General features: G+C 43.2%; 1 protein-coding gene across 1 annotated transcript in view; it reads right to left on the bottom strand.

The window, feature by feature from the left end:
* Nucleotides 1-20,615: 20,615 nt before the first annotated feature.
* TGM3 (transglutaminase 3) overlaps nt 20,616-26,084 on the bottom strand; it is a 45,637-nt gene continuing 40,168 nt past the window's right edge. The window contains exons 12-13 of the mRNA XM_003273431.2: nt 21,709-21,842; nt 20,616-21,264 (exon numbers count right to left, since the gene is read on the bottom strand). Of these exons, the coding sequence (XP_003273479.1) occupies nt 21,117-21,264; nt 21,709-21,842 (282 nt within the window). The 3' untranslated portion in view covers nt 20,616-21,116. The remainder of the gene's footprint in view (nt 21,265-21,708; nt 21,843-26,084) is intronic.

The raw sequence follows: 26,084 nt of genomic DNA, 5'->3' as shown, positions 1-26,084 counted from the left end.
AAGGAGATAAAAACCAAAAGAGAATCAGAAACTCTGGAACTAAAAAGTACAAGAAAGAAAATAAAAAACATTTGATAGAGGGATTCAAAAGCAAATTTGAACAGGTAGAAGAAAGAATCAGCAAACTTGAAGACAGGACAATGGAAATTATTGAATATGGGAAACAGAAAAAAAAAAGATTGAAGAAAAGCAAACATAACCTAACAAACCTGTGGGACACCATTAGGTGGGTCAACAAAAGCACTGTGGGAATCCCAAAAGGAGAAGAATGAGAGAAAGGGGAAGAGACAATATTTGAAGAAATAATTGCTGAAAACTCCCCAAATTTGATGAAGGTGTGAATATAAACATCCAAGAAGCTCAATGAACTCCAGGTAGAATGAACTCAAAGAGACCTACACAAAGACACATTAAAATCAAACTCTCAAAAATCAAAGACAAAATCTTAAGAGCAGCAAAAAAACAAGCAACTCATCACATACAAGGGAAATCTCAATAAGATTAAAAGTAAATTTCTCATTAAAAACTTTAGAGGCCCAAAGGCAGTGAGCTGATACACTAAAAGGGCTAAAAGAAAAAAACTATCAACTAAGAATCTTGTATCCAGCAAAACTGTCCTTTGAAAGTGAGGGAGAAATTAAGACATCCCCAGATAAACAAAAGCTGAAGGACTGTGTCACTGCTGAACCTGTTCTAGGTGAAATAAAAGGACACTATATAGTAACTCAAAGCTGTTTGAAGAAATAACAATCTCGGTAAAGGTAAACACATGGGCAAGTATAAAAGCTAGTATTGTTGTAACAATGGTTTATAACTCCTTTTTTGTTTTATACATGATTTAAGAGACTAATTTTTTGACATTTACAACTGAAAGGGTGGGGATGGAACTGTGAAGATGCAGAGTTTTTGTGTATTATTGAAGTTAAGGTGGTATACATTCAAATTAGAGTGCAATGACTTTAGGATGTTAAATGCAACCCCCATGGTCACACCAAGAAAATAGCCACGGGGTGATTTCAGTTATATGAGGTACTTAGAATAGTCAAATTTATACAGACAGAAAGTAAAATGGTAAATTCCAGGGGTTCAGGGAAAAGGGGAATGGAGAGTTATTGTTTAATGAGTATAGAATTTTATTTTTGCATGATGAAAAGAGTTTTTGAGATGAATGATGGTGATGGTTGCACAACAACATGAATGTATTTAGTACCACTAAACTGTACATTTAAAAATGGTTAAAATAGGCAATTTTATGCTATGCATATTTTACCACAATAAAAAATTGAAAAAAATTTAAAAAATTCTATTTTAGGGAGGAGATGGAAGTGTTCTAGACATCTTGATTTGGGTGGTGTTTACATGGTGTGTACAATGATCAAAACTCATCAAATATAGGAAGAATCAATATTGTTAAAGTGGCCATACTGCTCAAAGCAATGTACAGATTCAATGCTATTTCCATCAAAGTTCTGGTAATATTTTTTTACAGAATTAGGAAAACTATTCTAAAAATTCACATGGAGCCCAAACAGCCTGAATAGCCAAAGCAATCCTAAGCAAAAAGAACAAAGCCAGAGGCTTCATATTACTCAACGTCAATCTATACTACAAGGCTACCAGTAACCAAAACAGCATTGCACGGGTACAAAAACAGACACAGACCAATGTAACAGAATGGAGAACCCAGAAATAAAGCCACACACCTACAACCATCTGATCTTCGACAAAGTCAACAAAAACAAGCAATGGGGGAAGGACTCCTTATTCAATAAATGGTGCTGAGATAACAGGCTAGCCATGTGCAGAAGATTGAAACTGGACCCCTTCCTTACACCATATACAAAACCAACTCAAGATGGATCAAAGACTTAAATGTAAAACCTAAAACTACAAAAACCCTAGAAGAAAATCTAGCAAAGGCCCTGGCAAAGATCTCACGACAAAGAAGACAAAAGTAATTGCAACAAAAACAAGAACTGACAAATGGGACCTAATTAAATTAAAGAGCTTCTGCACAGCAAAAGAAACTATCAACAGAGTAAACAGACAACCTACAGGATGGAAGAAGATATTTGCAAACTATGCATCTGACAAAGGTCTACTATCCAGAATCTATAAGGAACTTAAACAAATTAACAAGCACAAAACAAACGACTCCATTAAAAATTGGGCAGAGGACATAAACAGACACATTTCAAAAGAGGACATATATGGGGCCAACAAACCTATGAAAAACTGCTCAACATCACTAATTATTGGAGAAATGCAAGTCAAAACCACAATGAGATACCATCTCACACCAGGCAGAATGGCTATTAGTAAAAAGTCAAAAAAATAACAGATGCTGGTGAGTTTGTAGAGAAAGGGGACACTTGTATACTGCTGGTGGGAATGTAAATTAGCTCAGCCATTCTGGAAAGCAGTTTGGTGATTTCTCAAAGAACTTAAAATAGAATTACCATTCGAACCAGCAATCCCATTTTTGTATATATACCCAAAGGAATATAAATCGACCATAAAGACACATGCACGTGTATGTTTATTGCAGCACTATTCACAATAGCAAAGACATGCAACCAACCTTAATGCCCATCAACAGTAGACCGGTTAAAGAAAATGTGGTACATATACACCATGGGATATTATACAGCCATAAAGAAGAATGAGATTATGTCCTTTGCAGCAACATGGATGGAGCTGGGGGCCATTATTTTAATTTAGCTAACACAGGAGCAGAAAACCAAATACCACATGTTCTCACTTATAAGTGGGAGCTACACTTTGAGTACACATGGACACAAAGAAGGGAACAATAGACACCAGGGCCTACTTGGGGGTGGAGGGTGGGAGGAGGGTTATGACTGAAATACTACCTATTGGGTACTATGTTTATTACTTGGGGGATGGAATAATCTAAACATCAATCCCCCATGACACACAATTTGTCTGTGTAACAAACCTGCACGTGTACCCCTGAACCTAAAGTAAAAGTTAAAATAACAAAAACTCATCAAATGGAACACTTAAGATTTATATTCTATTGTATGTTAATTATATCTCAATAAAAATATAAAAACATTAAAAAGTTAAGTAAAGACAGAATCAATAGTTCTCAGAGAAAGGTGAAAATTGTGAGGATGGTTCACAACTGACAGAAGTTTGGGATTCATAGATCACCTTGAGGCCATCCTCCCTGAGAGTTCATGAAGCCTTATGCTTGTGAAGAAGCCATTGCTGGTGACAACAGTTGGGTAATAATAACAACCCCCTTGTTAGTGTTTTCAGCACGTTATAATTTACACCAAAATTTCAGACATATAATCCTATATGATTTTGCTCAAAGAGGCTGAAAAATATGTGTAATTATTGATGCCTATCTTGGGAAACTGCCCTCCAAAACATTCCAAAGGGGCTTGGCAACTGTTGGGTGGTGACTCTGTAGAACAAATAAAGCTTTTGCCTCCCTCGAGCAAACCCCACGGAATGCAGTGTCTGGGCACCGTGCTGGCCAGACCTGGCATAGCTAATGTCAAGAGGATAGAACAAACCTGCCCGCTGAGTTGGGCCATGTGTTAGGAAGCTGGCCCCCCTCCTACAGGTGCTGAGAGGATGTGAGAAGGGTGCAGCAGGTACAACATGGGAGGGTCTTTGTCACCATGTCTTTCACTCTTTTCTGTCACTCTCAACTCCTACAGATATGTATATATTAAACAACAAATCAAAAGTGTATAAAGTGAAAATAAAAGTTTCTTCATTCCAATACCACTAAAATCCACAAGTCACCATGGTTAAAAGACAGTGATTCTTAAATTCTTTTTCTGCTCTAAGCGTTTATTTTGAGTGATCTCATCCGTGCCCATGACTTTGATAATCACCTGTAGTTTAATGTGTTTCATATCTCTTATCTTCTGAGTTCCAGAAATCAATAACCAATATCTACTGGAGAAACGCCACCAGGATATCCCTCAAGCACCAAAAACACATGTCCCAAGCTGTCTTTTTGTCTTCCCTTAACCTGCTTTGATGGTGTCAGTTCCTGTCTTCCAACTCCAGCTGGAAGCCTGTGGTCCTCTTCTACTCCTCCTGCCCCTCAACTCCCACATCCAGTCACCACGGCCTGTTTATCTTATTTTTCTCATACATAAAGAATTTAAAATATTGTATGAAGTCAACTTTTCCCTGAGTCCAGATGGCTTTCAGAGGTGAGGGGCAAAAGGTTAAGATCATTGAGAAGCACAGGGAAGGAGAGCTTAGGGTAGTGATTGCCACACACATTCCACAAAGGAGCCTTCAAGTGTCTTGGGAGACATGTTGGGGGCAGGGTGAGGGGTGTCTTAGTCTGGGTTTCCTTGGAAGCAAACCCTAAGATAATCATGGGTACATATAGTTGATTTGGGAGGTGAGTCAAAGAAGCAGACGTGAAGGAGCATTAGGAGTGATACTGGGAAGGGAGGAATGTTGGTCAAGTGTTTGTGAATGAGCAGATCACTGTGGGTAATTGGGGCTCAATCTTACTGGGACTGCCTGAGAAGCTGTATGGAATACATCCTAGAACTGTCCCTCTAGAACCGTAGGGCTGATACCAGTCTCCATTGGTTGTGGGTCACCTCCAGAGGTTAACACCCCCACACTTCTGGAATGCACAACACATGGCTGAGCAGTCTTCTCAAGCTCCTCTGAAAGCAAAGCAGAGAGATGCCATGGCATGCACTTGATATGGGATGCTACAGTGGTGTACGGAGGAAGACATAGTGCATCACAAATGTTTACTACAAGGGGAGGTAGAGTGAGCCCAGCTCCTGGCCCCAACACCCACTAAATCATAGAACTTCCCTGACTATTTTATGTACATCAAAGTTTCATTAGCTGTTTGATTTGAGGAAAGCATTTTGCAGCTGGAATCATTTGAAAGACACTGTTCTTTACAGTCTGATTTCAGCCTAATTAGTAGCTTCACTGTGTGTGCCCCTACTTGACATATATGACTGTATATCCCCAATTCCCTGGCAGATACTGAAATTCCAGCATTAAAATCTCAAGCACTCATTCTATTCACATGAAATCTCTGTTAAGATGCACGTACCCCTGACAGGACCCTCTCTGAGCTGCCATTTACATTTAATGTAATTACTGATAAAATAGGATTTACATCTGCCATTTTGCTATTTGTTTTCTGTCCCGAGTCTTTGTTCTTTTATTCCTCTGTCACTGACTTATTTTATGTTGAATATTTTCTAGTGTACCATTTTAATTTCCTTGTTATTTATTTCACTATAATTCTTAACTCATTTTCTTAGTGGTTGCCCTGGGGTTAAAATTAGCATCTCAACTTTAAATATAATCTAGTTTAGATTAATACTAACTTAATGTCAATTGCATACACAAATTTTGCTTCAATAACGCTCAATTTCCTTGCCCTTCCATTGTGTAATTATTGTCATACAAATTACATTTTTATACATTATAAACACATAAACATAGTTTTATAATTATTGCTTCATGCTGTTGTCTTTTTAAAATAATAGATTTTTAAAAAAATTTGTGGCAAAATATACATAACATAAAATTTAGCATTTTAACAATTTTAAGTGAACACAGTTCAGGCATTAAGCACATTCACATTGTTGTTCAACCATCACCACCATCCATCTCCAGAACTCTTTTCATCCTGCAAAACTGAAACTCTGTACTCATTAAACAATAACTCCTCATTTCCCCCTACCCCAAGCCCCTGACAACCACTATCCTAGTCTTTGTCTCGATGAATTTGACTACTTTAATAACTTCCATGAGTGAAATTATACAGGATCCTGTGAGGAATTGTCATACAGTTTTTCATAGTGGCTGTCCTGTCCAAAGTGCCATTTTTGCCAACACAAATTATTTTCTGTGGTTTTTTTTATAGCAGCCATCCACATGAGTGTTATTTTCTTAATTATTAGTCATGTTGTGCATCTTTTTATGTGCTTATTGGCCATTTGCATATCTTCTTTGGATAAATCTCTCTTCAAGTCTTTTGCTCATTTTAAAATTTTGGATTGTTTTTTGTTCCTGAGTTTTAAGGATTCTCCATATATTCTGCATATTAATCCCTTAGCAGAAATGTGATTTGCAAATATTTTCCCCCATTCTTTGGGTTGCCTTTTTACTCTATGGATAGTGTTTACAAAGTTTTTAATTTTGATGAAGTCCAGTTTGTCCATTTTTTCTTTTATTGCTTGTGCTTTTGGTGGCATTACCAAATCCAATGTCATGAAACATTTGCGCTCTGTTTTCGTCTAAGGATTTTATAGTTTTAGCTCTTAGATTTAGCTCTTTGGTCCATTTTGAATTTGTTTTGTATATGTTATTAGGTAAGAGTCCAACTTCATTCTTTTGCATTTGGATATACAGTTTTCTCAGTACCAATTGTTGAAAAGACTGTCCTTTCCGCCTGCTGAATGGTTTGGGCACCCTTGCGAAAAATCATTTGGCTATATGTGTGAAGATTTATTTCTGGGCTCTCTATTCTATTCCTTTGAGTCCATATGTCTGTCTTTAATGCCAGTACCACACTATTATGATTACTGTTGTTTTGTAGTAAATTTCAAAAAATCAAATAGGAAAAAAGAGAATTACAAAAAATAATACACTTGTACTATCTTTTATATTTATCTAAGCAGTTAACTTTACCAAGAATCTTTGTTTATTTATGTGGATTCATGTTACTTTCCAGTGTCCTTTCATTTCAGTCGGCAGATTCTTTTTAGTATTTCTTGTGGGGCAGGTTGGTTAGTGATAAAATCTGTTTTTATTTATTTGGGAATGTCTTAATTTCTCTTAATTCTTGGTTGACAGCCTTGCTCTTTCAACATTTTGAATATGTCATCCCACTAATCTCTGGCCTCTACGGTTTCTAATGAGAGGTCACCTTTTAACCTTATTAAAGATCCATTATATATAATGAGTTCATTTTTTAATTTTCAGATTCTTTCTGCCTTTGGGCTATTTGATACTACTATGTTTAAGTGTGAATTTCCTTGATTTTCTCCTACGTGGAGTTCATTAAGCTTCAGAAAAATTTTATCCATTATTTCTTCAAATATTATTTCCATTTCTTTCTCTCTCTCATCTCCTCTGAGACTCCCATTATATGTATGTTGGTGTGCTTGATGGTGACATACAGGTTCATTTTTCTTTATTCTTTTTTTTAAGTTTCTTAGCTTGGATAATCTCAATTAACTTGTCTTCAGGATAATGGACTCTTTCTTCTGCCATCTGAAATCTGTTGTTGAGCCTCTCTAGTCAAAATTTCATATTACTTATTTTATGAAAAGTCACTGTGCTTTTCAATGCTGGAATTTCCATTTGGTTCTTGTTTATAATTTCTATCTCTTTATTAATATTCTCTATTCGGTTAGACATCACCCTTATACTTTCCTTTAATTGTTTAGACATGCTTTCTCTTAGTTCTTTGAACATATTTATAGATCTGATTTTAAAGCCTTTGCCTAGTAGGAACAATATCTGTTTCCCTTTGGGGACAGTTTTTATTAATACTTAATTTCTCAGTATGGACATATTTTCCTGTTTCATGTGTGTCTCATAATTTGTGTTGAAAACTGGACATTCTACATAATAGAACCTGGCAACTCTGGAAATCATATTTCCACACTTTTTTGCTGTGCTGCTATTGTTGTCTCTGTTCAGTTGGCTTAGTGGTCAGCTAATGATTGGCCAGAGATTCTCTTAAATTCCTTGATCAATAAGTGTTTGTATCCTTTGCTAAGGGGCTCTATGTGTGTGTTGGGGCACATCTGCATCACTTGGCAGTTCTACAATTTCTGCTTTAGCCTTTACTTCCTGCTGGCATAAGACCTCAAGGCCAAATATATGTGAAATATTGAGGCTTTCTCGAGGCCTCACACAAGCCTGCTCACAAAACAGCCTTCTAGATCCTCAGGAATATGTCAGATCTTTTCAATGTGGATATTTCACTTCTCACGTCTTTCTTTAAGTTTTTGGCTAGGCTCTTGTTTGACTAAATTGGTATCACCGCTCCAGGCGGCTGTGATGTTAAACAGGTGCTGCTGATCGTTTTTGAAAAACACTCTGGGACTAGGACTTTTCCTCCAGGGCAAACTTTAAGTCAGATCATATAAAAACAACACCTTTCCAGGGAGCTGCAAGATGAATCAAATAGTGACAATGTTCTGGGGATGAGACTACATGAGGAGCTTCAAACTAGTCTGCCCCATCTGGTGGCTGCGTTACTGGTTTTTAAAGATATGGGTGATTGTGAGGCTTCTGGGTTATAAGGCTACAGAGAAGAGGAAGGGGGAGGGAAACAGGTCAAATTACAAAGTCACAGATCTTGGTGTTTTTATTGAGATTTTGCAATTTTTCTTGAATGAATGCTCCTCAGATTATTGTAAATTTGGTTAATTTTGAGTTCTATAAAATTGATTTTGACAATTTTTGTCAGCATTTTCATTGCTTTTACAGAGGTCTTTATTCCTGAATTTCCATCTCCAGAATATGCATTGTATGTATGTATGTATTTTCTGTTATGGAAAATTTCAAATACATACACAAATAGAGAGAATAGGATAATAAAGTCCCATGTACCCATCAAGACAGGTTCAACAAATTTTAACATATGGCTGGTTTTGTTTCATTTTGTTGTAGTCTGCATCCCAAGAAAGCAGAGGCTCAAGTGAAGATGTAGATACTTTATTAAGGAGGGCTTTCCTAGAGAAACAGCCAATACTAGGCTGTTATTGAGCTAGCCACTGCTAAGTGCAACTGATTGCCTTTTTTTTTTTTTTTTTTTTTGAGATGGAGTCTCGCTATGTCACCCAGGCTGGAGTGCAGTGGTGTGATCTCAGCTCACTGCAACCTCTGCCTCCCAGGTTCAAGTGATGCTCCTGCCTCAGCCTCCTGAGTATCTGGGATTACAGGCGCACATCACCACACCTGGCTATTTTTTTTTTTTTTTTTTTTTGTATTTCTAGTAGAGATGGGGTTTCACCATGTTGGCCAGGCTGGTCTCGAACTCCTGACCTCAAGTGATCCACCTGACTTGACCTCCCAAAGTGTGAGATTACAGGTGTGAGCCCCAACTGATTGCCTTTGATAAGTCATTATAAGCTGCTTTTCAGGGCTGTGCGCCTCTGTCAGAAAGGTGGAAGAATGTATCCATTGAGCCCTATCTCTTTGATGAAAGGATCATCATGCAGGGTATTAACTCCTCTGTACTTCCAGTTTCAAGTGTGTGGCTGCTTACGTGGCTCCTTGGCATCAGAAGGAAAGTCACAGACAGGGAACAAGAGTCCAAAGTACAGGTGCAAAGGGAGATGCAGTCAGGTGCCAACACCAGTTCCTGCAGCAGCGACTGGCACAAGTGACAGGTGAGGCCAAGAGATTGGAAGGCCTAATACACATCTGTATGTTACCCCAGCTCCCTGTCCCCGCCTCCCATATTGGATTAGGATCTGCATTTATAACAAGCTTCCCAGCTGCTCTCAATGTACTCTAGAGGACGCTTATCTCACCTTTTTTTTTTTTTTTTTTTTTTTGAGACGGAGTCTCGCTCTGTCGCCCAGGCTGGAGTGCAGTGGCGCGATCTCAGCTCACTGCAAGCTCCCGGGTTGCACGTTGAAATCACTGGGTTCCTGAGTCTGGCGTTGACTAGTTAAATTCTGGAGGCTGGCTGTAGTAACTAGGGCTCCCTCTGCTGGTTACAATTAAGATTTCAGCAGGCTGTCGCCAGCCCTCAGCATCCTTGAGTCTTAACATTCCAGCCACAGCTATCCATGCCTACCCCTGTGATTCTCCAGAAAAGGGGGCCTCTGCTGTGCTCTAGGCAGATCCTCAGATTCCTCAATCTAGGGATCTCCCTGATGTCACAGACTCAGCCCTGATTAGACCACTTCTGACTAAAGAGAAATCCAAATCTCACCTCTGTCAAAAGTCCTCTCAATTACCTCCAGTCAGAACGAATTGTACTCTCAAATCCTGGTGCTGTGGGGTGGCAGTAAGGACCACTTTGACAGAGATGATGCTTTAGCCAATGCCTGGCCCTGGCAGTAATAATTCAATCTGACCTTTAGTGAGCACTTACTATCTGCCAGATGCTATTCTAAGTGTTCAACATATATTAACTCACTCATCATCATGAGTCTATGAGGTGAGTACCATTATTATCTGTGTTGTACAAATGAGGAAACTGAGGTGCAGAGAGTTTAAGTAATTTCCCCAAAGTCACACAGCCAGTTAAGGGGCAGAGCCAGGATCCCTAGGCCGTCTGGTGCAACAAATATTATTTGTATTATGACTGCGCCCACCTAGGCACTGTTAAGGCCTTGACATCCACGATCACATTTAGCTTTGCAGATGAGAAGCTGGGACATGGAGAGGAAGAGGAAGACATTGCAGCTGACCAGGATCTCCCTGTGTCTCTGCTCACCAAGTCTGCCCAGTGGGCCTCCTGCATCAGACACATCTGTATGCCATAAAAATGCTTATTCCTCGTGAGTCTCAGCCAGTGAGCTTGGGCATGGATTGTGAGAATCTGCATTTTAATAAGCACCCCCAGTTGATCCTGATTCACACAGAAGTTTGAGAAACCTTACCACCCTGCCCATCCCCGTCCATTAGAGCACTTTCTACCAGTCACCTTAGATAAAAACTACTCGAGCGTGGATCTCTTTTTCTTTGTAATGGTTAAAAATGCCTTCTCTGCAAGTAACAGAATCTTTGACAATGGTGGCTTAAAATCCTAAAGATCTTTATCTGTTTAGTTCATACAATGTCCAGAATTTGACAGTCTCAAGACTGGTGTAGCAGCTCAGCAGTGGCGCCAAAGGGCCTCGTTCCTTCAACGTCTGTGTTTCACTATCTTTGACTCTTGGCTGTTTTCTGTGCATGTTGCTTCATTGCCACCAGGTGGTTGCTGCAGATCCAGGCATCTTATCTAAATAGTTACTTTCCCAGATTTTGTTGCAGCGAGGGCATGGTCACATGACAGGCTTAGCCTAGAAGATGTTCTCACCTGGAATTTTTACTTGGGAGCTGGTGTCAAGAAGAGGGCACGGTAGGGACTCCATTCTGGGGGACAATGGTGATGGCCCTGGGGGCCAAAATGGATTCTCCTGCCACCTTATTCTTAGGTCAAGCAATGATGTCCTTACCTGATGGGTTTTGTGGTGCAATTTTGGCTGTAGTGCTTGGCTTCATGGTCACTCTTTGCTCTTGTGTGTTTTCTAAGCCTGATTCCCTAATATTTCCAGTTAGTCTGTGAGTTTCGTGATATCCTTTCAATATTTTCTCCTCTCCTTGATTCAGCCAGTGAATGTCCATTGCTACAGACAGACTTACCAGGCTTGGATCCTTCAGGTCTCAGCTGAAACACAATTTCACAGAAACGTCCCCGGGGCTCAGAGAAAAGTTGCCTATTATTCCCGGAACAAAACCTGTGTCTTTCCTTCATCACACTTATCACAGCCTGTCAGCATTTTGTTCGATTACTTGCTTTCTGACTCCCCACTAGGATAGAACTCCATGGAGCAATGGACCACTGTCTCCTTGTGTGGATAGCATAGAGCCTGACACACAATAGGTGTTCAAAATGGTTGTGGTTGAGTAGATGAATGGATACATGAATGGTTGAAGAGGGCTTGTTTTGAGATGGGGCTGACCTGGGAGTCACCAGATGGGCAGATAAGCCCCTTGCTTCAGGTCACATTCCTTCCTGCAGAGTCACATGGAGACTCCAGTTTTGTTCTTTTGCCATCATTGACCACAAGAAGGCATCATGAAGAGAAAACTCTATTCTTAAGCAGGGTCACAAGGGTTGTCCCTGCCCTGGGTGGGGAGGGTGCCCGCCACCCCAACAAACACCCACTAGCCAAGCATAACAGGGAATAATAGTAAATAGTAATTAGATATAGACTGTAATTTGGCTCTAATGCTTGTGCATAATGCCTAGTTAGACACTGATAACCCTGGAAATAATAGGGGGGACATTAATGATACCAGGGAGTTTTTCACCAGGCTGACCTGTGTTGGGGCTTATTCCAGTTGCTATTGTTGCATAATAAACTATCCCTAAATGTAGTGGTGAAGAATATTCATTTATTATTCTTATGGGTAAGGATTTCCGACAGGGCACAGTGGGGATGGCTTGCCTCTTCTCCACACTGGGTCGCAGCTTGAAGACTTGAGGGCTGAGGATAACTCAGTGTCTGGCGCTGATGTTACCTAAAGGCTTATTTACTCACATGATTGGTGGTTGATTAGCTGATTTGTTGGCTGAATGCCCACATAAGGCATTTCCATGTGATCTGGACTTCCTCATTACATGGTGGCTAGGTTCCCAGGGTGAGCGCCAGTGGAGGTTGGGGCAGGTGGGGAGAGAGAGAGAGAGAGAGAGAGAGAGACAGAAGCCATATTGCCTTATAATTGATCAGAAGTCACGTAGGATCACTGCCACTGAACTCTACTATTCAAGGCAGTCTCAGAGGACAACCCATATTCCAAGGGAGAAATTAGACTCCACCTTTTGATTGAGACAGGAGAGCATACAGAATTAGAAATACTATTGTGGCCATTTTGGGAAAATATGATCTGTTACAGCCCCCCTCCCCACCCATCCCTCACTGCTCTAACCCACTAAATTGGGATTAATTCCAGCCAGTCGAGGTCAGGCTCTTCCCGGTCCCTTCCATCTGCCTCTCAGCCTCATGTCACTCTGGTTCATTAACACATCTTCCCTTCTCATGTTTCTCCCCCTGCCTGAATTTGAGGAAATCATAACGTTCTTCAACGCCAGCTCTTATGAGAAGTCCTCCCTGATTGCTCCAGCCTCCCAGCTGGGCCTTAGGGCTTCTTTTCCCTCTGAAACCTGCTTTTCCTTCCAGGACTGGTGTGGAGCTCTGAGCACCAGGGAATTTTATCAAAGAAGATGCAGCTTTGGCATTCTGGGCTGAGGCCAGGATCGCAGCACAGTGATTAGGGAGTCAGACACAGAGAAGTGGCCGAAGAGGGGCCAGAGTGAGCCTGGAGAGGAGGGAAGTAGCTTCCCACATCACAGCTCCCTACGGCCCACCTCATGGAGGAAGAGCAACAGAGCTGTGCCCCATGACACCTGGAGTCCCTGAATTGCTCAGGCGGAAAAGCACTGGTGTCAGTTGCATGCTTCCTTCCTTCACAGCCCACAGCCAGTCCCTCATCACATCTTGTGGGCTCTGCCTTCTCCACTTCCCACGCACCCATCGCTACCAACCTGGACCACACCACCCTCATCTCTTACCTGGGTGGTTACAACAACCTCCTTCATGGACTCCCTGCAGCAGCCAGAGGGTTTCCTTTAGAATACAAGTCATATCCTGTCACTTCTTTGCTCAAAACCTTCCTGGGCTTCCCATCTCAATCACAATAGGATCCCAAGTCCTTATAACAGCTTACAGGGCTCCACAGGATCTGTGTTCCCCTCCAGTTACCCTTACCCTCACTTTTTCACTGCAGGACCATTGCCTCCTTTATCATCCGCACACACACCGGGGCACTCCCAACTGGCTTTGCTCCCCTGCTCCAGAACCTGCTCCTTCAGATGTTCACATGGCTCTCCCTCATCATTCATGCCAAATTTCTACCCAAATACCACCTGTCAGAGAGCTTGCCCTGCCCATCCCGCCCCCAACATAACCCCATCCTGACTTTTATTCATCAGTGTACCAATCATTACTTGAATTTATATTCTTTATTTGATTATCCATCTTATCATCTCCCCCTACCTTCTCCCACTTCCATCCCACTGCCCACCTTCCCATCCCCTTGATGATAAACTTTCAGAAAGCACTAATCATCTGTGCTGAATCCCCAGAACCTGGTCACAGGAGGGGCTCATTAATCACCTGTGATTCAATGAAATCTTGGCCATATAATTTAATGGCCTGGTGCCCTTGGGAGGTCACATATTGCAGAATCAGATGAGGGAGATTGCCAGTGTCAAGCATAAGATACCAAAACGTTTTTATAGAGTTATCCTCCCTACCCCTACATGCATTTCATGATTAAACAGAAGGCTGGTCAATTAGCGGGGCACGGTGGCGGGCACCTGTAGTCCCAGCTACTCGGGAGGCTGAGGCAGAAGAATAGCGTGAACCTCGGAGGCGGAGCTTGCAGCGAGCGGAGATCGAGCCACTGCACTCCAGCCTGGGCGACAGAGCGAGACTCTATCTCAAAAACAAACAAACAAACAAACAAACAAACAAACAAACAAACAAAGGTTGGTCCTTCAGTCTGAAGCACTGGCAGTCAGATGATTTTACAAATACCTGTAATTCCCCCATCTACCAGTAGAAGGTGCCCTACTCTCATTCCTAAGGGTTAAGAAATATGGGAAAGGGCATACTTCATACTGACAACAGGCATGTCCTCTGGGGGAAGGAGTGGAAGAGGAGTGGGGAAGGCGGAACTGTCTATTTCTTCACTCTCTTACCGGCTTACATATTTAAGGAATTTTTATAATGTGAATATATTTGTATAAAAATAGTTTAATGCATCTATATACTTTTAATTTTTTTAATAGAGAAAGCAAATTTACGACAGAATGGCCAGAAAGTCTGACTATATAAGTAATATTACTTAATTTTGTTCCAGATTGAACCCCCTTGATTACATCTTCTGAGGCATACTAAAACTGCAGGTTTATTCCATGAAAGTCAGAGGTACAGATCATCCAAGGCAGTGTGTGAGAATGATGGAGTTGCTGCATAACACTCCACTTTCATTGCAGTTTTGCACAGCACAACCAATTATGCCCTGAGGAGGGACAACACGTTGAACTTATCATGTTAAGGTCACTGAACATATAATGTATTGTAATGTGACATCAATACATCATTTTATATATATTTACCTGTGTTTCCACCTGTAGATTGGCAACCATTGACACATAAACAAATGATTGCAATAAAGTACAGTAAGTGATTATAAAGGTATGTGAAGACTAGTATGAGAGCAAGGAATGGAGAGAATTTGCTCTAAGCTTCAGCTTCCCCACAGGTACCAGTGTGTAATAATTCCACCTTTGAAGGTTGCTAGGAGGAGAAATGACACAATGTCAGGGGGAGTCCCTGGTACTAACATTCATTGTAATGGGACATGTTGAATTCAGCTCTTTGAGGCTGGCTTCCCCAGGCAAGTGTGATCAAGGTTGGGAGGAGGAGTGGTTTAGAGCCAGAAGTAGGATGGGCAAAGAGGCTGCTTCTGGGAATAGGGATGCTCATCAGCATAGGAATGAGAAAGCCAATAAACTAAGCAGTTGCAGGAAAGGAGGTTGGGAGGAGGTGTACAAGAATGCCTCCCTAGGGCTGGGTACCACAGCACAGACACACTTCCTTGTTTCTGCTTCATTTTTCCTCTGTATCTCTTTGTAAGCCTGTGATGGGATTTATCACTGCACACCTCTTTAGAATTTGTGTAGGTAGTACTGCATAACATACAGATTAGGCACTAGGGCCAGTCTACCTGGGTATGAATCCCAGCTCTGTCATTTACTATTTTGTGATCTAAGTAACTCTCGAATCCTCTGCTTCCTCATTTGTAAAATGGGTATAATATTAGTACTTTCCTCAAAGGATTGTTGGAAGGATTAAATACTTATGATAACCTTAGAACAGTGACTAATGTATTGTACACTCTCAATGAATATTAGATATTAAAATTCAATCAGTCACTTCATTCGTTCATTCGTTCCCAATTTCATTTACTTTTTGGCTCTTTTATGAATTCTTATGGGTGCTTATCTACACCAGGCACTATGCTAAGTGTGGAGAATGTAGGGCTAAAGAAGACATGGTTTTTGCCCATGACAAGCACACAGTCTAGGACAGGGGAGGAGAGAAGTAGGTCAGACGACTTTAAGCCAAAGTGGTCCAAAAAGACAATGAAGGGAAAGCATAGAGAGAAAAAAAGGGACCTCGTGTGCTTGGATGCAGCGATTTGGGAGGAAGATGGGGAAGGTTTTGCAGAAGAGGAAACATTTGAACTGAGTGCTAGAGAGTGAATAAATATTTTCATGGCGATAATTAATATAATACAATAATAAATAATATCCTATGCTGCATAAAAAACCACGTGAAAATGTGGTGACAAAACAACAACAGTTCTGTGGCCAGCAATTTGTGTTACACTCAGCTGGAGAGTTTCCTGCTGAACTTCACTCCAAATTCAAATTTTAAAATAGATATGGGGATACTTTGGATATCTATTTCTTCTTCAATGGGTTTTGATAGTTTGTGTCTTTCAAGGAATTTGTTGATTTTATCTAAGTTGTCAACCTTTTTTTTTTTTTTTTTGAGACAGGGTTTGGCTCTGTTACCCAGGTTAGAGTGCAATGGCCCGATCTTGGCTCACTGCAACTTCTGCCTCCTGGGCTCAAACCATCCTCTCACCTCAGCCTTCTGAATAGCTGGGACTACAGGTGTGTGCCACCGTGCCTGGCTATTTTTTTTGGTACAGCCAAGGTCTTGCCATGTTGCCCAGGCTGGTCTTGAACTCCTTAGCTCAAGTAATCCTCCAGCCTTGGCCTCCCAAGATTACAGGCATGAGCCACCATGCCCAGCTAAGTTGCCAAGCTTTTTTGCATAAGTTTGTCCATAATATTTCTAAATTATTCTTCAAATAGCTATAGGGTCTCTTATTCCTGATATTAGTAATTTGTGTCTTTCTTATTTTTTGCTGATCAGTCTGGCTAGAGACTTATCAATGTTATTCATGTTCCGAAAGAACCCACTTTTAGTTACATTGAATTACTATTTTGTTTTTCTATTTTCTGTTTTATTGATTTATGCTGTTTGGGATTTCCTTTTCCATTTATTTTGGATTTTAGGCTTTCTTTCTTTCTTTCTTTCTTTCTTTCTTTCTTTCTTTCTTTCTCTTTCTTTCTTTCTTTCTTTTTTTTTTGAGACAGAGTTTTGCTCTTGTTGCTCAGGCTGGAGTGCAATGGCACAATCTTTGCTCACCGCAACCTCCGCTTCTCAGGTTCAAGTGATTCTCCTGCTTCAGCCTCCCGAGTAGCTGGGATTACAGGTGCCTGCCACCACACCCAGCTAATTTTGTATTTTTAATAGAGACAGGGTTTCTCCATGTTGGTCATGCTGGTCTCGAACTCCTGACCTCAGGTTCCGCTGGCCTTGGTAATCCACTGGCCTTGGCCTCCCAAAGTGCTGGGATTATAGGCGTGAGCCACCATGCCCAGCCTGGTTTAATTTCTTCTCTTTTTAGCTGCCTAAGGTGGAAGGTGAGTTCACTGATTTTTTTTCGTTTCTAAAATAGACATTTTAGTGCTATAAATTTTCTTCTGCTGCATCCTATGCGTTTTCATATGCTGTATTTTTAGCTTAAAATACTTTATAATTCTCTTTAAAAATTTCTCCTTTGACCCATAGGTTATTCAGAAGTCTTTTTGTTAGTTTCCAAATGTTTGGAGACTTCTAGATATATTTATGTTATTGTCATCTAATTTAATTTATTTGCATTCAAAGAACATTGAGACTATTCATAATTTTTATTCTTGATGGATTGATTCTTTTATCATTCAAAAATATTCTTTTTTTAAGTAACAATCTTTGGCTATTTTGTTTAATATTTGTATAGCCACTCCAGCTTTGTTATGGTTACTATTTGTATGGTATATAATTTGTATTCTTTTACATTTAACCAATTTCAATTCTATATTCAAATTTGATTTTTTGTAGCAGTATATAGTTGGGTCTTGCTTTTTTATCCAATCTGACAATAGCTGCCTTTTAATTGGGTGTTTGGGCCATTTACATTTAATGTGATTATTAGTATGGTTGGGTTTAATCTACCATATTGCTACTTATTTTTAAAATCTGTCTCAACTATTCTTTGTCCCCTTTTCTCCTTTTCTGCTTTCTTTTTCTATTAATTGAGTATCCTTTACTATTACATTGTGTTTACTTTGTTGGTTTATTATTGATAACTGGGTTTTCTTGTTGTTTTCTTTTTTTTTTAGATGGAGTCTCACTCTGTTGTCCAGGCTGGAGTGCAGTGGTGTGATCTCAGCTCACTGCAGCCTCCAACTCCCAGGTTCAAGAGATTTTCCTGCCTCACCCTCCCAAGTAGTTGGGATTACAGGTATGCACCACCACACCCAGCTAATTTTTGTATTTTTAGTAGAGACAGGGTTTTGCCATGTTGGCCAGGCTGGTCTCAAACTCCTGACCTCAGGTGATCTGCCTGCTTCAGACCCCTGAAGTTCTGGGATTACAGGCATGTGCCACCATGCCCAGCCTGTTTTCTTTTCTTTTTCTTCTCTTTCTTTTTTGAAACAGGGTCTCGCTCTGTCAACCAGGCTGAAGAGCAGTGGCACCATCTCGGCTCACTGCAACTTCTGCCTATCACGTTCAAGTGATTCCCCTGCCTCAGTCTCCTGAGGAGCTGGGACTACAGGCACGTGCCACCACGCCTGGATAATTTTTTTTTTTTTAAGTAGAAATGGGGTTTCACCATATTGGCCAGGCTGGTCTTGAACTCTTGGCCTCAAGTGATCTACCCATCTTGGCCCCCCAAAGTGCTGAGATTACAGGTGTGAGCCGCCACGCCAGCCTTCTTTTCTTTTACTGGTTTCTTTAGGTTTATAATACAGATCTTTCACTTGTCACAGTCTATCTTCAATTAATATTTTATTACTTCATGTATTATATAATAAATTTAGATCAGTGTATTTGTTTTCCTTCCTGGCCATTGTGTTATTATTTTCATACATTTTATTTCTACAATGTTGCTATTATTTTTGCTTTAAATGTAGGGGATGCCACCACTGAATTTCTTAGTGATGTTGATGCCTCTATCACTACTCATGTCTGATGGCATTGGTGAATGGTGGGTGGGTCCTCTGGGCCCTCTGAGGGAACACAGTCCTTTGGAAGATGTCTCCTGGCCCCTCATAATATGTCAACATCAGCACGCCCATTTCCCTGAGCCTTTTAATTCTTTCTTCTATCATGCAGCATAGCAACTCAGCCATTTCAACTGTACTTAGCATAAGTCATCACTTCTTCCGGATGTTTGGAGCCACTAAGCCAGTTTGCACCAGCTCTCAGGATCCTCACCTGGGTGTTAAATCTCTTATCACAAAAGATGGCCCCAAGTCAATAAATTCTTCATTGTTTAGGCTCATGTTATGGCTTCCTTGTTTAAGCACCCTCAAATCCACTCCCAGAGTTCTTCGGATCCTTTGAACTATGGTCCCTTTATTTCTTTATCAGATATGGCACATCCCCAACTGAGTTACGCTGCAACTTAACATGACTTATCATCCTGGAGGCCAAGAGAAGAGGCAGAAGTAAATCCTGAGTAGGGCTCCTGCTGCAGGGGAAAGATTTCTTCAGTGTCTTCCCATATGGGGCATGGGGTGGGGAGAGAAGTGAATGGATCTTAATAGGAAGGAGGCCAGGCCTGTCTATGGGCTCTGAGGGTCCAGAGGAGTTTGGAAGTCAAAATGTTTGAGGGCATCCACCCAGATGTACCCAATCCATATTGCCTGGGATAATATGGGATGAGGATGGGTTCATGGCAGCTAGATGGTGAGTGATTCAACCCCAAATCTCTAATTTACTGACTGCTTTTTTTTTTTTTTAAGAGATGGGGTCTTCCTGTGTCATTCAAGCTGAAGTACATTGACACAATCATAGCTCACTGCAGCCTTGAATAAGCAGTACAGAAAGCCTGCATTTAAACACTGGTGACACAGAGACCATCATTGGCTGTATTACATCGGCACCAGTGAAACAGACGACTGTCACTTTTCTTCTTCTCTCTCTGCTCCAACTCTGAGGGATCAAGCAACTCCCCAGTTCGGGGAAGGAAGGGAAGGAAGGTGAGATGGACAGCGCCTCCTCTGCAGGTGTGAGTAAGGCCTGCACTGCACCCAGGGGAGAAGCTTTGAGCTGGATGTGAGGTTGAGGTTTCTATTTAGATTCTACTGGTCTCCTGAGTTCAGAAAATGAGGCAGAGTTGTCAAAATGGGATTAGTCAGCACAAGCGACAGGAAAGCTAATGGGATTTGCTTGAGGTTATTTTAAGGGACAAAGGCTGAGGAACCATCAGAGTGTGTATAAAGGCAGAGAAGGTTCAGGTTGAATTAACAGCGCTGTGGCTGGCGGAAGCACGCATTTGCTCCTGGCCATAAGAGGAGTGTGGAGCCCTGTGTGAGCAGAGGCTGGGCCAACCCCAGAACCAGCTCTGCCAGAGGGTTCCAGCAAAAACTGTGAAGTCCCCTCTCACTCTGATGCATGTAGAGATGCCTGAAAAGTTTGCCCAGCCACACAGAGAATGTTTGAAGCCTTCTGTGACCAGGAGCTACCTCCTAAGGCAGCCTCATCTATTTTTGGACATCATGTTAGAAAGTTTTCCTAAACTGGCTTGAAATGTTTCCCTATTTTTGCACCTACAGCCTTGCAGATCAAGCCCACTCCCTTTGGACATTGAAACACAGAGAATATGGCCTCTTCAAATTTATTCCCTGCTCCAGAAAGTCATGGCCACAGCCTCCTCTCTCCTTCACCACCTTAGGTGCAACAGCAGTCAGGTAGAGTCGGTGCTGTGTGATCACACTTACTTAACATTTATTTTGAGTTAGGGTGTGAGTGCTGGGGCAGGTGGCTAACCATCCCCTGTCCTCTGTGGTGGCCTGAGAGAGAAGCAGGAATGCCCCATGCAGGTTGGGGATCAGCAAACAGTCTAGACCAGCTTCTCTCCTGTATCCTGTTTGGAGGGTCCCTGGGTCAGGGGCCAGTCCATCCTGCAGCATTGAAGGGCGTGAGGGATGAGCAGGGCTGTGGGGCTCACAGAGCAGGCAGCCCTGGAGAGAGGCAGCCAGGGAATGTGCAAAAGTGATCGAGTCATAGGACAGGGTGAACCCAGCCCCAACCTGGGGGAGAGGGGAGGGGGATGTGCTGGAGGAGCCTGGAGGTCCATGTCTGGCAGCCTTGGGAGATGGAGAGGGTTTCCCAGGCTGCACAGCATGGGCAGGGGGTTCATTCCTCGGTGAGCTCTCCCTGCTCTGTGTTATCCAAGTTTGTACGGGAGGCCACCAGGGCCCTTCATTTGGCTACGTCGATGGACAGCATGGCCTTGATTGCATGGAACTTGTTGCAGGAGAAGTCGGCGAGCAGTTGCTTGGTGCCACTCCGGGTGGGCAGGATCTCAAAACGGACCCGGGACCGCTCCTTGGGCCGTAGGGTCGGCACGCTGATGGGGAGGGCACAGATCAGTGTTGATATGAGACACATGGACCTTGGGCTGGACAGGCCTTCTGCAACCTCTTGTCCTGTTCTGATGGAGACTGGGCAAGGCCACTGCTTCTTTAGCTCCCTCTAGCTGTCTCTCTAGGTTACAGGGCCCCTCCAGCCCTGGGACACTTCAGCAGGGGAAGCGGGAGGGGGGTCCCATGATCTCCCAAATATTCTAAGCCCTGAAGGCCAGCTCTTAGCTCTGGTGACCTGGACTTCTCAGGAGTTCAAGTTTCGTGAACCCCCAAACCAAATGCAAAAGCAGATTCTGGAGTTCCAAGACCCCCAAAAGAGTAAAGAACCCAAGGGCAGAGGGAGCTCTGTCTGTCCCACCCAGGGGATCTGGAGGGCCCTCCTGCCCCCTCCTGCCCTCCCGCACCGGCCACTCAGGCCCAGGACTCACTCGATCTTCAGGTTACCCAACAGCAGGCCGCTTCCCTCCACCATCAGCACGCAGTCCCTCACCGGCTCATCCAGTGGATTGGAGAAGAGCATCTGCACGTTCACAGGCTTCTGCACACGAGCCTCGTCCAGCACCTATGGAGGAGAGGGGCTGCCGAGTCAGGACTCCAGCTGCTCAGCCCCTACCTGCACCTTGGTGAGGGCTGGGAAGGGTGACTGAGTGCAGGGGGTGATGTCACTGAGGATGAAGAAGGGGAGATCATTTAGCCCTCCTAGGTGCCAGACACATTGTGTCTGATGCCCCCTGCCCCCCAATACACAGGATGGTCCTAGGACATTATCCTGTGCTGTGGATGAGAACCTCAGCTTCGAGGGGGAAGGGGCCCCCTGCAGCAGCCAACAACACTGTGACTTCCCTGACCCGACTCCAGTTCAGCCCCTGCTTCCCAGGACAGCCCAACCCCACTGTGGGCTCTGTGAGGGTCAGGACATTTTTCATGCTGAATTTGTTTTTTGCAGGGACAGGGTCTTGCTATGTTGTCCAGGCTCGCCTCGAACTCCTGGCCTCAAGTGATCCTCCCGCCTTGGCCTCCTAAAGCACTGGGATTACAGATGTGAGTCACTGTGCCCAGCCACATGCTGGATTTAATATTACTTTCCTTGGCTTTCCTGCTTATGGGTCCTGTTTCTTCCCTTAAAGCTTGAACCTCCGTCTCTGGGAGGCCCTACAGGTGTTGAAAAGGGCAGCCCCAGGCCCTGCAGCTGCTCACACCCTGGCTCACACTGTAGCTCCTTTAACTCTTTTTCCAGGGGTTGGGTCCCCCCAGCTCAACCCAGGCTACTGTCCTCTGCTGACACCCCAGTCTACCAATGTCCTTCTAAACTTCTAGAGCCCAGAGCTTCCCTGTGCACCATTTATAGTCTGAGTGGAGCTCTAATACCACGCTGTCCTTGCTCAGGGATCAGAACAGGTGAAGGCTGGGTCTGGGGTCAGAAAAGCAATTTGGACTATTTATTCAGACCAAAAGATGAAAGCTGTTGTGTTTCTGCCAAGAAACAGCCGTAATTCATTCTGGGCAGACAAGTCATCTCTTTGTGCCTCAACTTCCTCATCTGATAAAGAAGGACAATCATCTCTCCCCGCCCAGAAGGGGCCAAATGAGATCAAGGATGGGGAAGAAAGCATTTTGGACATAGAAATTGAAATTTTATGGCTATTGGATTTCTTCTTCTTTTGAGGATGACTGGAGGTTGCTGGGTTTTTTGTTGTTTTAGTTGTTGTTGTTGTGTTTTGTTTTTCTTGTCACTAATCCTCAGAGCAACCATTTTACAGTGACAGAGCTGAGGTTCAGGCTGATTCAATAACCTGGAACATTCACGCACAAGGAAACAGCAGAGCCCGGCTGGATCTAAAGCCTTTGCTGTTTCTGATAGGTCTGCAATACCTCCCAGTAATTTGTGAATAACTGAAGCATTTTAGACATCATGGTCTATATTTTCACTTCTTCCATGAAACTCATTTAAGTGTTTGACATAATTTGAAGAGTGCAGCATAATTTTATGCTACTGGGTTATAACAAAGCTATACAGATGTTGCCACATTTTTCGTGGTGATATTTAATTTGAGATTTCCATGCTTTTTTTTCTTTTTTTAATGCTGCTTACCACTCTCTCCTATTGACCCAAATATGTAAATGTACCCAGAGGAAAGGATAAAAGCCACCAAAAACCTGAGTTTGCTTGTCACAGATGATGGATCAATTGGGAGGACATCACCCTTTGGAAACAATGTTCAGATTGTTTTTGGCTTGGTTTTGTGGTCTAAGTTCCTCAGTGCTAATTGCCAGTCAGTACCAGGTTAGATAATAGGGTTTTACCCAAATTATTATCTTTGCATACAGATCACCTTCTCCAGTTTAAAAATCCGTGCTCTGCTCTGAGTGAGCTATGCATTGATCCGTTCAATAGAGGCAAGAATGTCTTGATTTTCTGAAGGCTTAGGTGGAGGAAAGAATGTGCCTCGAAGAAGGAAGATCAGGAGTCATTTAAAAAGATTACATTTTAAAAAAGAGTCAGTGATGGCACATTTCTAGCCCGTATATATTCTGATTTCCTTTCTAAAGGTATTGTAGTATCTTAAAGATAAGTAGACTTGCCATGGAAATCTGGAAGATGTATAGCAAAAGTGTTGAATAAAAGATAACGCTGGAAGAAGGTTTGAGGACATTGGATAAGGGAATATAATGGGGAATATATTGGGGAAAAACACTAATTTTTTTTTTTTTTTTTGACAGAGTCTCACTCTGTTAGCCAGGCTGGAGTGCAGTCTCGGCTCACTGCAACCTCTGCCTCTTGGGTTCAAGCAATTCTCCTGCCTCAGCCTCCCAAGTAGCTGGGATTACAGGTGCGTGCCACCATGTCCGGCTAATTTTTTATATTTTTAATAGAGACGGGGTTTCACCATGTTGGTCAGGCTGGTCTCGAACTCCTGACCTCAAGTGCTCCACCCGTCTCGGCTTCCCAAAGTGCTGGGATTACAAGAGTGAGCCACCGTGCCTGGCCAAAAACTAACTTCTTTTAAACACTGATCACTTTAGTACAGAATGTTTTCATAACTGAACTGGCAGCCACCCAGTATCATTTTCTAGCCTCAGGAGCTGGAATGGGCACTCTGCTGTCCATCATGTCTAGAGAGATGGCGAGTGTTTCTCAGAAATGTCTTATGAAGCAGGAGAGGCTGTCACACGCAGGGCACAAGCCCGGACTGACTTTCCTGTGCAGGGAAGAATGCAAGTCCAGAGCCAAGGGGCTCTGTTCCAGTTCTGCCCCGAGGAAGGGGCTATTTCTCTTTTACAAATAGTGGCTATCCACGAAGACATTGTGCTAAGGGAGATAGTGATGAACTCAGAACAGAGGTAATGCCTGCCCTCGTGGAGTTTACGGTTGGGTAGGGATTCACAACCAAATAATTTCACAAAGAAAGATAGTATTCCAGCTTGGACAAATGCCTTGAAGGAAAAGGACAGAATGTTCTGAGGGTGTATAACTGAGACCAGTTTGGGAGCTCAGGAAAGGCTTCCCTGAGGAAATGACACTCTGCAAGGGAAGTAATTTATTGTCCCAGTGACAGAGTTGGAGCAACTAAGACTCAGATTAAGGGACCTGCTCAGTGTCACCACTGATCAATGGAGGGATTTAGATACAATGCCAGATCCATTTGGTTACATGGCCCAAGGCCTGAACGACTGCCCATCTCAGCCCCCAGACTGGCTGCCCAGTCACTGGCCCTCTAGCCGCTAAGGTAGGGGACCAACTCCCCCATCCTGAAGCACAGGCCAAACTAACCAGGACAGTAAAAGGGTGCAACTGCAGGCCAGCTGTGTGGGAGAAACAGGCCCTGCATGAGAGCCAGCACCCTAGATCCCCCTGCCCTCTCTGAGGTCAGGAACCCCTGCAGCCAGCTTACAGCTTAAGGAGGGGTGGGCCAGGGCAGCCATGATTATCTGGCTCCTCCTGGTTTCTGGGGCTTGGGAAACCTGTGGCATTGTGATTGTACAGGGAAAGGCAATTTCTATCTAGACAACTGGGGCAGATGGTGGGTACAGCAGATGAAAGAGGGCAGGGCCTGGCCCACGAGGCTCTTGATTGGGCCCCAAGGGAAAACCTCATTTTCTCTGTCCATTTGTCTGCCTGTCCTTGTCCAGCCTTTTACCCTTCAGACCTATACTCCCTGGTTCCAGCACCCTCCACCCCGGGCTGTGGGGATCAGGCACAGGGGCTACAGGGTTAGGGACAGGCTTGGAGTCCGCACAGGTGCTCCTACCAGTGCTGAGGAAGAGACAGAGTGGCACGAGGGGCCTCCCACAGACCTGCAAGCCCCACCTTCCTGGGCTCCTGAGAGGGAGCCTGGGGATGAATGCTGAAAAGTAAAGGAAGCCCTATGAGCAGAGAAAGAGGGGTCTTTGTTCTCAGCCACTTTGAAGATGCTGTTGCTGGCTGGTGATGAACCAGGACGCCTTGGAGGGGCATGGGCTGCGAGTCCCAGGGTCTGAGGCCTAGCCTTGACTCTGGCGGTAGCCAGCTGTTCCCTTCTCTCTGGCCCTTGGTTTACTTGTGTGAAATGAGAGTATAGGAGTATGTGACTAGGCTCCTAAGAGTCCACGATTCTGTAACTCCAGGGTCTAGACAGTGGAGAGATGCTGTGGCTCAGGCCTGTTTCTGATCTGTCCATGACAGGGGACTGGGCTGTGGCCCTGACATGCCAGCTGGCTGTGTGTGAGACCCACACCTGTGCCTGTCTGTGATTCTCAAGCCTGGCATGGCCCAGAACACAGCAGATGCTCAGAAGGTGAGTGAGAGGGGAATGAGCTGAAAAGA

The sequence above is a fragment of the Nomascus leucogenys genome, chromosome 13, assembly GCF_006542625.1.
Source record: "Nomascus leucogenys isolate Asia chromosome 13, Asia_NLE_v1, whole genome shotgun sequence".
Taxonomy (NCBI): Eukaryota; Metazoa; Chordata; class Mammalia; order Primates; family Hylobatidae; genus Nomascus; species Nomascus leucogenys.
The sequence above is the reverse complement of the archived record's forward strand: the minus strand, read 5'-3'. Positions and strand labels throughout refer to the sequence as shown.